Source organism: Mya arenaria, chromosome 6 (assembly GCF_026914265.1).
Source record: "Mya arenaria isolate MELC-2E11 chromosome 6, ASM2691426v1".
NCBI classification, from domain to species: Eukaryota; Metazoa; Mollusca; class Bivalvia; order Myida; family Myidae; genus Mya; species Mya arenaria.
Genome location: NC_069127.1, coordinates 12,907,979 through 12,923,140, shown reverse-complemented (window position 1 = coordinate 12,923,140; position 15,162 = coordinate 12,907,979). Strand labels below are relative to the sequence as shown.

The 15,162-nt window shown below is 38.5% G+C and overlaps 1 protein-coding gene across 12 annotated transcripts in view; it reads right to left on the bottom strand.

Moving 5' to 3' along the window:
• The window catches only part of LOC128238150 (uncharacterized), a 57,315-nt gene that overhangs the window by 22,537 nt on the left and 19,616 nt on the right, over nt 1–15,162 (bottom strand). For 9 of the 12 annotated variants that reach the window (XR_008261637.1, XM_052953735.1, XM_052953733.1 and 6 more), the window contains one exon: nt 11,187–11,234. The exons of 1 other annotated variant lie outside the window; for it this stretch is intronic. Coding sequence is in view for 10 of the 11 variants with exons in the window: in XM_052953735.1 (XP_052809695.1) it covers nt 11,187–11,234 (48 nt within the window). In the remaining variant the exon portion in view is untranslated. Of the gene's footprint in view, nt 1–90; nt 241–3,670; nt 3,811–11,186; nt 11,235–15,162 lie in introns of those variants that run through there. 2 more of the 12 variants (XM_052953743.1, XM_052953742.1) reach the window with 2 other exon arrangements.

Here is a 15,162-nt window from a genome sequence, read left to right as displayed (position 1 = left end):
CTTTACAAATTGCAAACATCTTAAATGCTATATCATTTTCAAGTTAACAAGTATTAACTGTTAATTTTGTACAAAGGAGTAATTATTTACCAATTTTCTAATGCGATATATATCCATATTTGCTTTAAGCTCAGCATATTTCCGACTATTGAGCCCATTGGCCATTTCATTACTTGACTATTAAATTTCTAATGGAGAATGTATCTAATTTCAAACTTCACAAAAGTCCACAGGCACCATCAAACTACCGTTGAGAACAATAATTCCATCTGCAAATAATTAACATATACTTAACAAAAAAGTAAATCATCAGGCATAAAAGCCTCCAGACATGATCGCTCCGTTTAAAGTAGTCAACAAATGTCAAAACCCGGTCACTGTCTCTAATACCCAAACTCTTTCACACTAAGCACTTCAACAATTAGAAATAAAGAATGATTTTATCAAAACTTGAATTGAGAATTTCTTTTATTTACATTTCACATAAGATATCCAATGATATCGACTGACCTTGAAAATAATTAACAGTCGGTGGTATGGTTCAAGTTTAAACACAGCTAAACTAATTTTATGAGTGTCTGCATTTTTTATTCATAAAAAGTGTATCAATTTGAAATCATGAAATCCTAAGTGACGAAAAAATTCTGAACAAAAACTCTAAAAAAATTAAGAAAAAGGCAATGCAATAATATTGTTTGCTAAAATTGCACAGCATTTTTTGATGCATATATAATCTCTTTACTACTATCAGATGAGTTGTAGTAATTTCTGGCAAACTACAAAGGCATGTTATCTGTATTTAAAGATGCACAGCGGTCATGAGGACCTCCCCATCCCTTCTGTATCTATCTTGATTTCACCCTCCCCCATCAATGTTCATACAGAAACCTGCACCCTACCATTCCCCTATCTCAACAAGCAACCCAAAGTCCACCGCCCGCTGTCTTAGCCTAAATTCATGTCCACACATCTCTGATAGATGTGATAGCTTGTCAACAGTGAGTAACAATGAGCAGAACAAAAAAAAGAAACTCGCACACCCGTTCTAACATGTTTACTTTTTATCTGATGAAAACCACGCTCATTATGGAAAATCCAATAACAGGTCTTAAATTTGCCTAAATTAAATATAAAATAGCTATTTTTCCATCCAGCATTCCTATTTCTTTGTGACATTTCCTGGTCGTGCAAGAATTTTTAATTGATTTCAGGTCTTTGGCTGTAATACCATCATTGAATGGATTTTGAAGGAGAGCAATCTGGTTGTAGCTTAATTGTTTTCTGGAATAAAATTAGGTCTAACACAGAAGCACCCCAAATGTAAGCTAAATAGGACTGTAAAGTCATGTCCCCCTAAGTTTTAATCATTTTTCAATAGAAAAAATGACAGTTTAAAATATAACATTAATATGCAAACAATATTTGAGATGCTCCATAAATATGACCCCAGGCATTTCAATGGGACAGACGGCATGAACGTTCCGATACATTTGCTATTCCAGGCAGGCAATCCTGCAGCCCATTTCTTCTAGCATTTTTCTGCTTGAAATGGATTAATATTTAAAGACTTTAACAGTTAAAAGCAAAGGTTATGAGTAATATAACAATATTCCCCCCTTGTGAATACATATACTGTCACAGAAGTGCACACCAGGGCAGTACATGTACACTATGTATATTGGAACACAATGCCTTATTTTGAATTTGCTTCAAAATTAAGATGTTAAAGGGGCTTATACCGTATGATGAAATTGCGAAAAAAAAAAATGAAAATTGTCGAAAACTGACACATGATATTACCAATTCGGTATATAGCTTAAGTATTTGAACGGTTTAAGGTAAGCCTTCATAGCGCAGTGGATACAACACTGGACTGTACTTTTGGCAACACCAGTTCGAACCCGGTCTCTGACTCAATTTTAATTTTTTTACATTTTGGTATTATTTTTTTTACAATTTTGATATCAAAGAGTAAAACATTTTATTAAATAATTGTCCTGAGATTCGTTACAGAAAAAAACTTTTTTTGGTACCAATCTGGTGTATATATAGTCCCTTTGATGCTTTTTTTAATTCTCATACCAAAGATGTTTTGCAACCAATAGAAAACAGGTTAATTATGGATGTTTCATGTGTTATTTAATGAAATGGTAAAAGAATATCCAATTAAATGTAAATGATAAGTGCCATGATATTTCACCATTAGCAAGCTTTACTACTTACAATCAATGAGTGATCAAATATTCACTAAAATCCAACACCAATGCAGCATTAACTCTTCCTGATGGTCAATCTGAGTCCACAATGCATGCCTTTGTCCACCAATCCTGCACTGACCTTACAAGGTGGACCTTTGTCCAGACCAGCAGATAAAATGCCAGGTAGAGGAAGGTGGGAATAGGTGCTAATGGCTCAAAGGGGCCATAGAATACCTGACAAATACCTGGACTTTCATACACAATGGAATTTCCAATACACTATGAAGCAATGTTATGTCACAGAGAAAACATGTATGTCATAGAGAAAAACATGTATTAATGAGAAACAAATAGGTGACAAGTAAAATCAAACAACACCATTCTGCTAAGATTGAAGATCAAAATAGCATCAAAGGCCTTTTACAAGATTTGGAACTTCACAAAAATAAAAGCATTGTAAACAAATCCCTTTACGAGATACAAGAGACATCTAACTAAATATATATAGACATTAAGTTGGCTAAAAATAACAATTACATAAGCTTGATGAGCTATTTACCAGCAGCGGAATAAATGCAAAACATAACAAAGTTTAATACTGTTTACTGAACTGAACATAAAAAGCATTATATACATGTAATGTATAAAACCTTTGACAGATTATAGGTTCATTATACATGTAGATACAACTGGGTAGCAGCAGATTGGGCATGTCCCATCGCTTGATTTCTCTGATACTTCTAATGTCCAGAATAAGCTGGTAATAACTGTAGGGTGATGATTATGACCAAGTCAATTTGCTGAGGAACAAAAAGGAGGTCATTGGTCCCACTCCAATATGAGGTTGTAGGCCGGATATATTGCTCAGAAATCTTAGAAATATAGACTAACTCCAAAATCAATGGTAGCAGAATGCAATTTTTTATGCTTTTATTCCGAAACATCCACTGTCTATTTTGTTGATGACAATTTGTTTGTTGTCCCTCCCTTTCTTGCTTTGGAACATAAGTATGCAGACTGGTATAAGTACCAGACAAAGTACCAAGGGTAAGGGGTTAGGGTATTCCTAGCAAACAAATGCTGGATGCATGCCTTCTGAATGAAACCAATTGTTCATTCGCTTTCTTGGCATTGCCACTAGTGTCATCCTTACTCAATTAACTGTTAATTATATTAATATGCACTGAAAATGGTTACCAAAATTGCTTAGTGTTTATAAGCTCATTTTTCAACCAATGGAGTCGCTGGAAGGATTCTGATGAAAAGGACTGCCAAATTACATCTAATCAATGATTTGTTTTATAAAGCAGGTAATTAATCAACATTTTTCGTAAATGCACTGGCTAGCATATATCTGCCCCAATACTAAAGCTGATTGACCGGTTTAGTAAAGGAAAAATGAACCATTACCCAGTAATATTAAATAATATCACATAAATATTTGAAGACAAACGAAATGTAACCAAACTTACAGGAACACGCATAATCCTTCAGTCACACTATTCCATGATATTTAACATTGAAATTAAACTCTCTGTCTAAACATTAGCTTGGCACTATTACAGACTAAACATAAATAAAGCCAGTTAAGAACTACGCAGTGAAATCACCCAATACTTCTACGCTTAGCTTAGCTATATCGGCTCTAGACTTTATATCAATATTTCTATTATATGAAGCTCAACTTTTACAAAGGACATTACTTGTATTGATGGGTGATTTACTTTTGATAATCTATAAGCTCAGACCATACACGATCATGGATTTGTTTTGGAGAATAAAAACATCCAGTAGTTAACTGAGTCAAGAAAGTCGTAAGATTTATTTTGAAATAGAATTGGATAACAAAAAGAAATTGAAAATGATGTCATTAATTGGACCACCACAAGGATGTAAACATTGATCAACTGGAAACCTGCCAAAGTCAATTTAAATATCAAGATATGACGAAATACTCCCTCTTACTTTTGCTTACATATAGGAGCACATAACACTTGCATTCTGTAATTGTTTTTTTATATTTTTTTGAATGTGCCCTATACTTCAAAGCGGACATAAACAACTATGGTCTGACAAGAATCCAAGTGTGTTGGATGAGTATATATACTAAAACCTTATGGTTCAACATTTTATTCACCGGTACATCATAAGACTTCCGGCATTTACATGTTGTTCACCGGTACATTATAAGACTTCCGGCATTTACATGTTGTTCACCGGTACATTATAAGAGTTCTGGAACTACATGTTGTTTGCCGGTACATCATAAGACTTCCGGCACTTAGACTACATGTTGTTCTCCGGTACATCATAAGACCTCCGGCACTACATGTTGTTCACCAGTACATCATAAGACTTCCGGCATTTACATGTTGTTCACCGGTACATCATAAGACTTCCTGCACTACATGTTGCTCACCAGTACATCATAAGACCTCCTGCACTACATGTTGCTCACCAGTACATCATAAGACTTCCTGCACTACATGTTGCTCACCAGTACATCATAAGACCTCCTGCACTACATGTTGTTTGCCGGTACATCATAAGACTTCCTGCACTACATGTTGTTCTCCGGTACATCATAAGACTTCCGGAACTACATTTTGTTTGCCGGTACATCATAAGACCTCCGGCACTACATGTTGTTCTTCGGTACATCATAAGACCTCCGGCACTACATGTTGTTTGCCGGTACATCATAAGACCTCCTGCACTACATGTTGTTCTCCAGTACATCATAAGACCTCCTGCACTACATGTTGCTCACCAGTACATCATAAGACTTCCTGCACTACATGTTGCTCACCAGTACATCATAAGACCTCCTGCACTACATGTTGTTTGCCGGTACATCATAAGACTTCCTGCACTACATGTTGTTCTCCGGTACATCATAAGACTTCCGGAACTACATTTTGTTTGCCGGTACATCATAAGACCTCCGGCACTACATGTTGTTCTCCGGTACATCATAAGACCTCCGGCACTACATGTTGTTCTCCAGTACATCATAAGACCTCCTGCACTACATGTTGTTCACCAGTACATCATAAGACTTCCTGCACTACATGTTGTTCTCCGGTACATCATAAGACTTCCGGAACTACATTTTGTTTGCCAGTACATCATAAGACTCCTGGCATTAAATTTTGTTTTTGCCGATACGTCAAAAAACTCACTTCTAGAATACTCCCTTTTCGAGCCATGACAAAACAAGCACTGGTTACTTATCTAGGTCCCAAACTCAGGAGGAAGCAGCATCAGTAAAGACTTCATATTTACATTAATACTATGGCACCTTGGCAATCATCCATAAATGTTCATTTCAAGTATAATTCCTTTTATAATGCTTATATCAGACGTTAAATGGAAGGTCAATAACATAAGGCAAAAGTAGTGCGCTTTAATGTAAAGCTTTCAGTCAAAATAAGGTTACGAAAATTGTCATAATATGGTAATAAATTAAAATCTGATGAAGACTTTTTGTATACTTATGCATTGCTGTGTATTCTGATATAACTTGTCCATTTGCTGGAGGGGGACAGATTTCTGTGACAGATAGTGTAACAGCGATCAAAGGCTAGACTGATGGCAGTCGAAGGTCTATAAACTAAATGTTGGGACTACCATTGGTGCTCTAAATGTTCTCTAGCAGTCCAGTACAAGGACTGTACCACAGGGACACAGTACAAGGACAAAGGCTTGAAGTAAAGCAGTAGAGTAAACAAGTTTCAAATGCATTGTTTGCTTAAGATCCAGTCACACTAGAGTTATTGCCGATGGATGACTTTATATGTAACATGATGTCGCTAGTTGGTTGAATGAGCTTGTAGAGGAGTTTTCCATTCAGTGAAATATTGTTAGTCTTTGGCAAGTACATGTTACAGCATTTTGGTAGGCTGGTGGTACTCATACACACAGGTGCATTGTTTACAAATTGTCAACCAAACTGTCAATAGCAGGGTTTTTCCCATCTTGATTGACCGAAGGAAGCAATCTTCAGCAGTAGAATGGCAACCAACTGTTGGCATCAAGCACTGACCAGCAATTGTTGGCATTAAGCACTGACCAGCAAGGATGGGCATCAAGCACTCCACCAGTGACCAGCAAGGATGGGCATCAAGCACTGACCAGCAAGGATGGACATCAAGCACTCCACCATTGACCAGCAAGCATTGGCATCAAGCACTGACCAGCAAGGATTGGCATCAAGCACTGACCAGCAAGGATGGGCATCAAGCACTCCATCAGTGACCAGCAGGGATGGGCATCAAGCACTGACCAGCAAGGATGGGCATCAAGCACTCCAGCATTGACCAGCAAGCATTGGCATCAAGCACTGACCAGCAAGGATGGGCATCAAGCACTGACCAGCAAGAATGGGCATCAAGCACTCCACCAGGCACCAGCAAGTGTAGGCATCAAGCTCTTACCAGCAAGCAATTGCATCAAGCACTCAGCCAATGACCAGCAAGCATTGGCATCAAGCACTCCACCAGTGACCAGCAAGCATTGGCATCAAGCACTCAACCAGTGACCAGCAAGCACTGGGCACTTCGACATGATGCAGTTGCTGAGAGACAGCCATCGGTCGTAATACTAGTTTAAATGGGACTTGCTCTAACTACAATTATGTAAATGTTACTTGTTACATCAATGCATACTTGCGTACATCATTGAAAACTATCAAATTAAATGGACACATTCAACCTTTCATACTTACAAATCATTGATCAATCAACTTGCATCATTAATTCAGGGACACGGGCAATTATCTTGTTAAAATCCAACATCCTGATTACTACTGTACACATGTATCATGCTCTGCCATAAATGGCTGTCAGGAAGTGAACCATTTCCTTTATTAAAGTTGTCAGCGCCATGTAAAATATTCCATGTATTAAGTAGCTCTAGGAATATCTTGACAATCACTACTGAATGACATGCTCAATCACAATTTGTTGAAATCACTAGAATAACAATTACATTTGTGGGGTAAAACCAAAGATCAGTCATCAATTACATGCACTTTGAACCAAACAACAAAACACATGAAAATCTGAGCCAAACACAGACAGACTTGCATGAAGAAGATATTTATCAATTATGCTAACAGGAACATACATTTTTTTAGATAGAACCTGCTTTTCATACAGATAAAAGGCTAACTTCTACCATCATGGTATCTAGCAGCAAAACCATGCATCAGTCATACCCACATGATCTACAAATAGCCATGAAAACCAGGCTGCCTTCTGCACATTATGCAGGTTTAAATTCCACCTCTGTAGTAGGGAGGTTGGCAATATCCCTGGGGTCTTTCAAGAGTTCCAGCCATAACCGTGGCAAACCAGGCTGCCTGCTGCACATTATACAGGTTTTAATCTGAAGTATTCCACCTCTAGAATGGTGAGGTTGGCATTGTCCCTGGGGTCTTCCAAGAGTTCCAGCCATAACCATGGCAAACCAGGCTGCCTGCTGCACATTATACAGGTTTTAATCTGAAGTATTCCACCTCTAGAATGGTGAGGTTGGCATTGTCCCTGGGGTCTTCCAAGAGTTCCAGCCATAACCATGGCAAACCAGGCTGCCTGCTGCACATATACAGGTTTTAATCTAAAGTATATCACCTCTGGAATGGTGAGCTTGGTATTGCCTCAGGGTTTGCAAGACTTCCAGCCATTACCATTGCAAACCTGAGGCTGCCTGCTGCACATATACAGGTTTAAATTCTACCGGAGCACGGAGGTTGGCATTACTCCCTCCATCACAGTTAACAAGAGTTCGTGGCATATATACATTTTTAGGATTCAGCAGAAATGCAACAGTTTCATTCTGTATGCTAGGATCTTGTTTAAACAAATGTTTTATAGTTTTATACATGTGTACCACAACAAATTGTTTTGATGTAGTTGAAAGATTGTCTCATCCAGCTGCTGTCCCTGTTTAATTGTTATCTGTGACATCATCTATAGTGAAGATAGTGTCCCTGAAGATCGTACATCTTGTCACAGATGGCATCGTAATTGTCCAATATATATGGCAATGGTGTGACTCTACATCTTTATCGTTAAAATGTCCTATGCCCCATTATTTTCAATTAACATAAAATAACATGTAAAGAGCAATGTGATTCAGGTTCAAGTGATTGTAAAATGCATGTTTGAGCCCGTCTCAATCATGCACAAAATATTTATGCTCATACTTTATATTCTTGTAAAGCTATTCATTTTAAGTGCCTAACAATACAAGTTGTAAATTTGAAGTAGGACAGTAACTGTGAAGGAGGGCAGTTATTGTGAAAGAGGGCAGTTACTGTAAGGGAAGGCAGTTATTGTGAAGGAGGGCAGTAACTGTGATGAAGGGCAGTTATTGTGAAGGAGGGCTGTTACTGTGACAGAGGGCATGAAATGTGAAAAGGGCTGTATTTGTGGACGGGAGTAATTGTGAAGAAGGGCAGTTACTGTGAAGGCGAGCAGTAACAGTGAAGGAGAGCAGTAACTTTGAAGGAGGGCAGTAACTGTGGAGGGCAGTAACAGTAAAGGAGGGCAGTAACTGTAAAGGAGGGCAGTAACTGTAAAGGAAGGCAGTAACTGTAAAGGAGGGCAGTAACAGTAAAGGAGGGCAGTAACTTTAAACGAGGGCAGTAACTGTGGGGGGGGGGGGGGGGCAGTAACAGTAAAGGAGGGCAGTAACTGTAAAGGAGGGCAGTAACTGTAAAGGAAGGCAGTAACAATAAAGGAGGGCAGTAACAGTAAAGGAGGGCAGTAACTTTGAAGGAGGGCAGTAACTGTAGAGGGCAGTGACAGTAAAGGAGGGCAGTAACTTTAAAGGAGGGCAGTAACAGTAAAGGAGGGCAGTAACTGTAAAGGAGGGCAGTAACAGTAAAGGAGGGCAGTAACTTTGAAGGAGGGCAGTAACTGTAGAGGGCAGTGACAGTAAAGGAGGGCAGTAACTTTAAAGGAGGGCAGTAACAGTAAAGGAGGGCAGTAACTGTAAATGAAGGCAGTAACAGTAAAGGAGGGCAGTAACTGTGAAGGAGGGCAGTAACAGTAAAGGAGGGCAGTAACTGTAAATGAGGGCAGTAACTGTAAAGGAGGGCAGTAACTGTAAAGGAGGGCAGTAACTGTAAAGGAGGGCAGTAACTCTCAAGGAGGGCAGTAACTGTAAAGGAGGGCAGTAACAGTAAAGGAGGGCAGTAACAGTAAAGGAGGGCAGTAATAGTAAAGGAGGGCATTAACTGTAAAGGAGGGCATTAACTGTAAAGGAGGGCAGTAACTGTGAAGGAGGGCAGTAACTCTCAAGGAGGGCAGTAACTGTAAAGGAGGGCAGTAACTCTCAAGGAGGGCAGTAACTGTAAAGGAGGGCAGTAACAGTAAAGGAGGGCAGTAACTGTAAAGGAGGGCAGTAACAGTAAAGGAGGGCAGCAACAGTAAAGGAGGGCAGTAACAGTAAAGGAGGGCAGTAACTGTGGAGGGCAGTAACAGTAAAGGAGGGCAGTAACTGTAAAGGAGGGCAGTAACAGTAAAGGAGGGCAGTAACAGTAAAGGAGGGCAGTAACAGTAAAGGAGGGCAGTAACTGTGGAGGGCAGTAACAGTAAAGGAGGGCAGTAACTGTAAAGGAGGGCAGTAACAGTTGAGGGCAGTAACAGTAAAGGAGGGCAGTAACTGTAAAGGAAGGCAGTAACAGTAAAGGAGGGCAGTAACTGTGAAGGAGGGCAGTAACAGTAAAGGATGGCAGAAACTGTAAAGGAGGGCAGTAACTGTAAAGGAGGGCAGTAACAGTAAAGGAGGGCAGTAACAGTAAAGGAGGGCAGTAACTGTAAAGGAGGGCAGTAACAGTAAAGGATGGCAGAAACTGTAAAGGAGGGCAGTAACAGTAAAGGATGGCAGAAACTGTAAAGGAGGGCAGTAACTGTAAAGGAAGGCAGTTACATTAAAGGAAGGCAGTAACAATAAAGGAGGGCAGTAACAGTAAAGGAGGGCTGTAAAGGGCATTATTTTCTGAAAAGGTCGCAGGAAGCCTCACACAACCGTTGGCCCTTGAATTGATTAACACACCATTTGTTCTATTGGTCTTCAATATTTCAACAGGTTGTTTCAGTTGAAATTGACAGTTTTTGCTAACAAAAAGGATAAAATAGTTAATTCAATTAAGAATTGCTATTCAGAGATAAAGCAGTTCCTATCAGTCTCATAAAATCTCATCAAACATGAAGTCTTTTCTGTTTGTATTTCAGCATTATCTTCAATATCACTTGAACAAGAGATTTAAAGTCCAACTGATCACCTCCCAATCTGGACTTTAAACAAAGTCAGTCATTGAAACCTTAAACCATACTTGATTGAAGTGTATGGGGGTAGTATCTTCTCACTGATTTACAAACATACTACATGAATCTACTACAAAATAAAACGATAAATCCAATACAAATGTCCTAAAAGTCTACATACACAATCATTTATTTGCATGCAAGAGACATACAGCTGTGATACATGTATACTGTTTAACACGAATACAACTTGTATGATCAATGAAAGTAAATTTTTAAATTATCAAAAATTACTTACTCATTAATATGTTTTAAAAAGAAAAAAACAACACGTCTAGATTATAAATATAGTTCCCTACCCAGGTTATTGTAAATAGTACAGTATTCCAAGTGTTATATATTTCCAACAATCAATAAGTAAACAAAGACTACATGTAATTGTAAAAAAGATAAAGATTTTATAGAAATATCTGGTTACCTGCCTTAATTAACTTTGTTAGTGACTTACAAAATGTAATGATAATTTAGTTAATTTCAGTCACCAAAAATGTTTTTTTTTCTTTGAAAACCTAACACAGATTAAGAGATTAAAATTACTTTAAAAGCATTAATCCCTCTAACAGTAGTGGCTACATTGTGTTTCACAAAGAACAAGGAAGGCTACATGCTCAATAATTAGTATACTTTAGCCTTTTTTACAAGTCACACTTACCCTAGATACAAGGGACTTAACTTTGCCCCTTTTCACTGGAGGCCGATTCTGAAAAGGTTGCATTAATCACATGAAGAACAGAAACATTGGTAATATTCAATGAACATATACCAAACCTTCATGATTGAAATCTTAAATATGATCAATACAAAAATTGTGACCGACAAATACAACACCATCTTCCATAATGCAACTTGACATAAATTGCAATACTGAATTGTGTAGCAATTATACCAATTAAAAACCTCCACATTTCAGCCATAAATTGACGCTTATCTCGAGTACATATAAAACTTAACACTGACTGCAATGTTCGGTATGACTGGTCAGTGTCTGGTCATCTACCCCACTGGGAGGCAAGGACAAAATGTCAGGAAGAGCCTTGGTTGTGTGAACCGGTTGTCACCTCACGGCAAATGATCAATCTCTTGGATAGAACTAATAGTGACCTTAAGTTGAGTCAATGATCTCCTGGAAATTTGACCTTTCTGATCTGGTAGCCTGAGCTGGTCACAAAGCTTCCTGTTTCCATTTCAAAAGATTCTTAATGTCAATCAAAATATTTAGAGGGTTACACCATTTGAGATTCTTACACCATCAACAGGTTGGTCCAACAGTGGCAGAACTACATGTTCAGTTGTACAACATCCCCACAAAAATGAAGGTCTGTCAACAGTGGTAGAACTACAGGTGTGCAACATACCCACAAGTATGAAGGTCTGTCCACAGTGGTAGAACTACAGGTGTACAACATCCCCACAAGTATGAAGGTCTGTCAACAGTGGTAGAACTACAGGTGTGCAACATCCCCACTAGTATGAAGGTCTGTCAACAGTGGTAGAACTACAGGTGTGCAACATCCCCACAAGTATGAAAGTCTGTCAACAGTGGTAGAACTACAGGTGTGCAACATCCCCACAAGTATGATGGTCTGTCAACAGTGGTAGATTTACAGGTGTGCGATATCCCCACAAGTATGAAGGTCTGTCAACAGTGGTAGAACTACAGGTGTGCAACATCCCCACAAGTATGATGGTCTGTCAACAGTGGTAGATTTACAGGTGTGCGATATCCCCACAAGTATGAAGGTCTGTCAACAGTGGTAGAACTACATGTTCAGGCGTGCTACATCCCCACAAGTATGAACGTCTGTCAACAGTGGTAGAACTACAGGTGTACAACATCCCCACAAAAATGAAGGTCTGTCAACAGTGGTAGAACTACATGTTCAGAAGTGCAACATCCCCACAAGTATGAAGGTCTGTCAACAGTGGTAGAACTACAGGTGTGCAACATCCCCACAAGTATGAAGGTCTGTCAACAGTGGTAGAACTACAGGTGTGCAACATCCCCACAAGTATGAAGGTCTGTCAACAGTGGTAGAACTACATGTTCAGGCGTGCTACATCCCCACAAGTATGAACGTCTGTCAACAGTGGTAGAACTACAGGTGTACAACATCCCCACAAGTATGAAGGTCTGTCAACAGTGGTAGAACTACAGGTGTGCAACATCCCCACAAGTATGAAAGTCTGTCAACAGTGGTAGAACTACAGGTGTGCAACATCCCCACAAGTATGAAGGTCTGTCAACAGTGGTAGAACTACAGGTGTGCAACATCCCTACAAGTATGAAGGTCTGTCAACAGTAGTAGAACTACAGGTGTGCAACATCCCCACAAGTATGAAGGTCTGTCAACAGTGGTAGAACTACAGGTGTGCAACATCCCCACAAGTATGAAAGTCTGTCAACAGTGGTAGAACTACAGGTGTGCAACATCCCCACAAGTATAAAGGTCTGTCAACAGTGGTAGAACTACAGGTGTGCAACATCCCCACAAGTATGAAGGTCTGTCAACAGTGGTAGAACTACAGGTGTACAACATCCCCACAAGTATAAAGGTCTGTCAACAGTGGTAGAACTACATGTTCAGGCGTGCAACATCCCCACAAGTATGAAGGTCTGTCAACAGTGGTAGAACTACAGGTGTGCAACATCCCCACAAGTATGAAGGTCTGTCAACAGTGGTAGAACTACATGTTCAGGCATGCTACATCCCCACAAGTATGAAGGTCTGTCAACAGTGGTAGAACTACATGTTCAGAAGTGCAACATCCCCAAGGCCACTGGGATAAATACATACTCTGCCCTTTCAGCTGCAAATGTACATTAACCTTCAAAATAGCTTCCAAAATTACACCTTAGCATTTTTGACCAATAGTTTGTTGATTACATCTCAAGTCAATAAATGACTTAACATCGAAGACAGGATAAATCCAAAACTTAACCATTGTTTAAATATTGACACAATGTGTTTTTTATTTGTTTTATTGTTTGCATGTAACAGCTTACAGATTGAATTTTCACACGTAACAGTTGAAAAAGCAACCAATTGTCTCTTTTTTTTCCTTTTCTCCTGAAATAAGCGAAGTACTTCTAAAGATATAAAAAACGTCTGATCAATGAATCACACGCAACCTCAGTTGATATTTATGTTTTATATATTATATAATATTGATTTTGAAACTCTATCAGACAAGTCACATCTTTCCAGACATTAGTTACTGCATCAAGGACAAAAAATAAAACTGAGGCCATAGTTTTAATGATGATCATAAAAAACAATTGACACGTAAAGAGGTTTGTTAGTTATAGCCCACCCCCTACTGAGTTCTCAACAGGTATTTGTGACGATTTACCACCGCTACAGTCCCCGCAATTCGCCGCACAAAAGAATTAAATCAAACTGTTAACTCAACGAGTGTAACAGAGAATATAAAAGACAATCAATAACCTGTCTAGTGCCACTCTCTGGTAATAGCTCTAATGACGTGAGAAAAATAAAATGCTTTCTTAGTCATAATTCAATTGTATCCATTCCTTGCAGAAATATAGTAAGAGAATCTTAATGTAAGCTTCTAAGAATGGTTGAAGTTTTAGATTGCAATCAAACAAACTAAAAGAGGGTGAGAGTTGTCTAGTGGTAAATGCATCTGACTCTCACCCAAGAGGTTGTCTGTTCAATCTCCACTAGTGGTACTGGGTACCTTCACATTGCCTCTCAAAACGGGGGCCAGAACTAGACACAGAATCCACTTTATAATGATTCTATAAACTCTCAGCTTTTGTCACAATCAAATTAAAAGAGATAAGTATTAACTAGAATAATCCACAAAACTGACAAAAATACCTCATTTCTTTACTGAAAAATAATTTAAAATTACTTGGAAATAACATTTTAAGTCTCTAATGACAAGGCATTTTGTCTCCAATTATTCTTTAAATTAAGTAATTTAAAGTTAATCCAACCCGTCTGTTCTGTTTGAAGTGGAGTTTATTTGGTACATAAAATGACAAATTCCTCAGGTTGATTACTTATTCATGACAGCAGAGGTGACAGGACAGCAGATTTGTGCCACCTTCACACACACTTTGGGACCTGTAGGTTACCCACAAACATTAATAACTCCATCAAAAGTCCTCATGAACTTTTGAAAACACAGGAATATAATTATAACTGAACATGCAACTTCAAGCACTTCTTTAAAGTGTATTTTAAAAAATCTTAACCCACAAATTGCGCTGATATCACCACTAGGTTCTGACAACATATCAGGGCTAATTTTTAGAGCTGTTCTGGAATCATTTAAGGTCTTATATTAGGATTTTTAGGACTCCATTACAAATATTTAGGGCTGTTCATGTATAAACTTGGATTCAAATAATGGAGACTAAATCTACTCACATTTAGTATTTGAGGTAATAGTATTGGCTGTGAATGCAAAAATCAAATATTTGTACAATTCCCACAGCTAAAGCTAGCAATCGACTGGCAACTGATTGAAACACCATATACTCTTTTTTTTTAAAACTAGAAAAATATTGTAAACAAGAGGCCCATGAGGGTCTATGCTCTACTGGCATGGCTCTTGTGGTAATTTTCAATCCAATGCATATATATATGGGTAACAGGCAA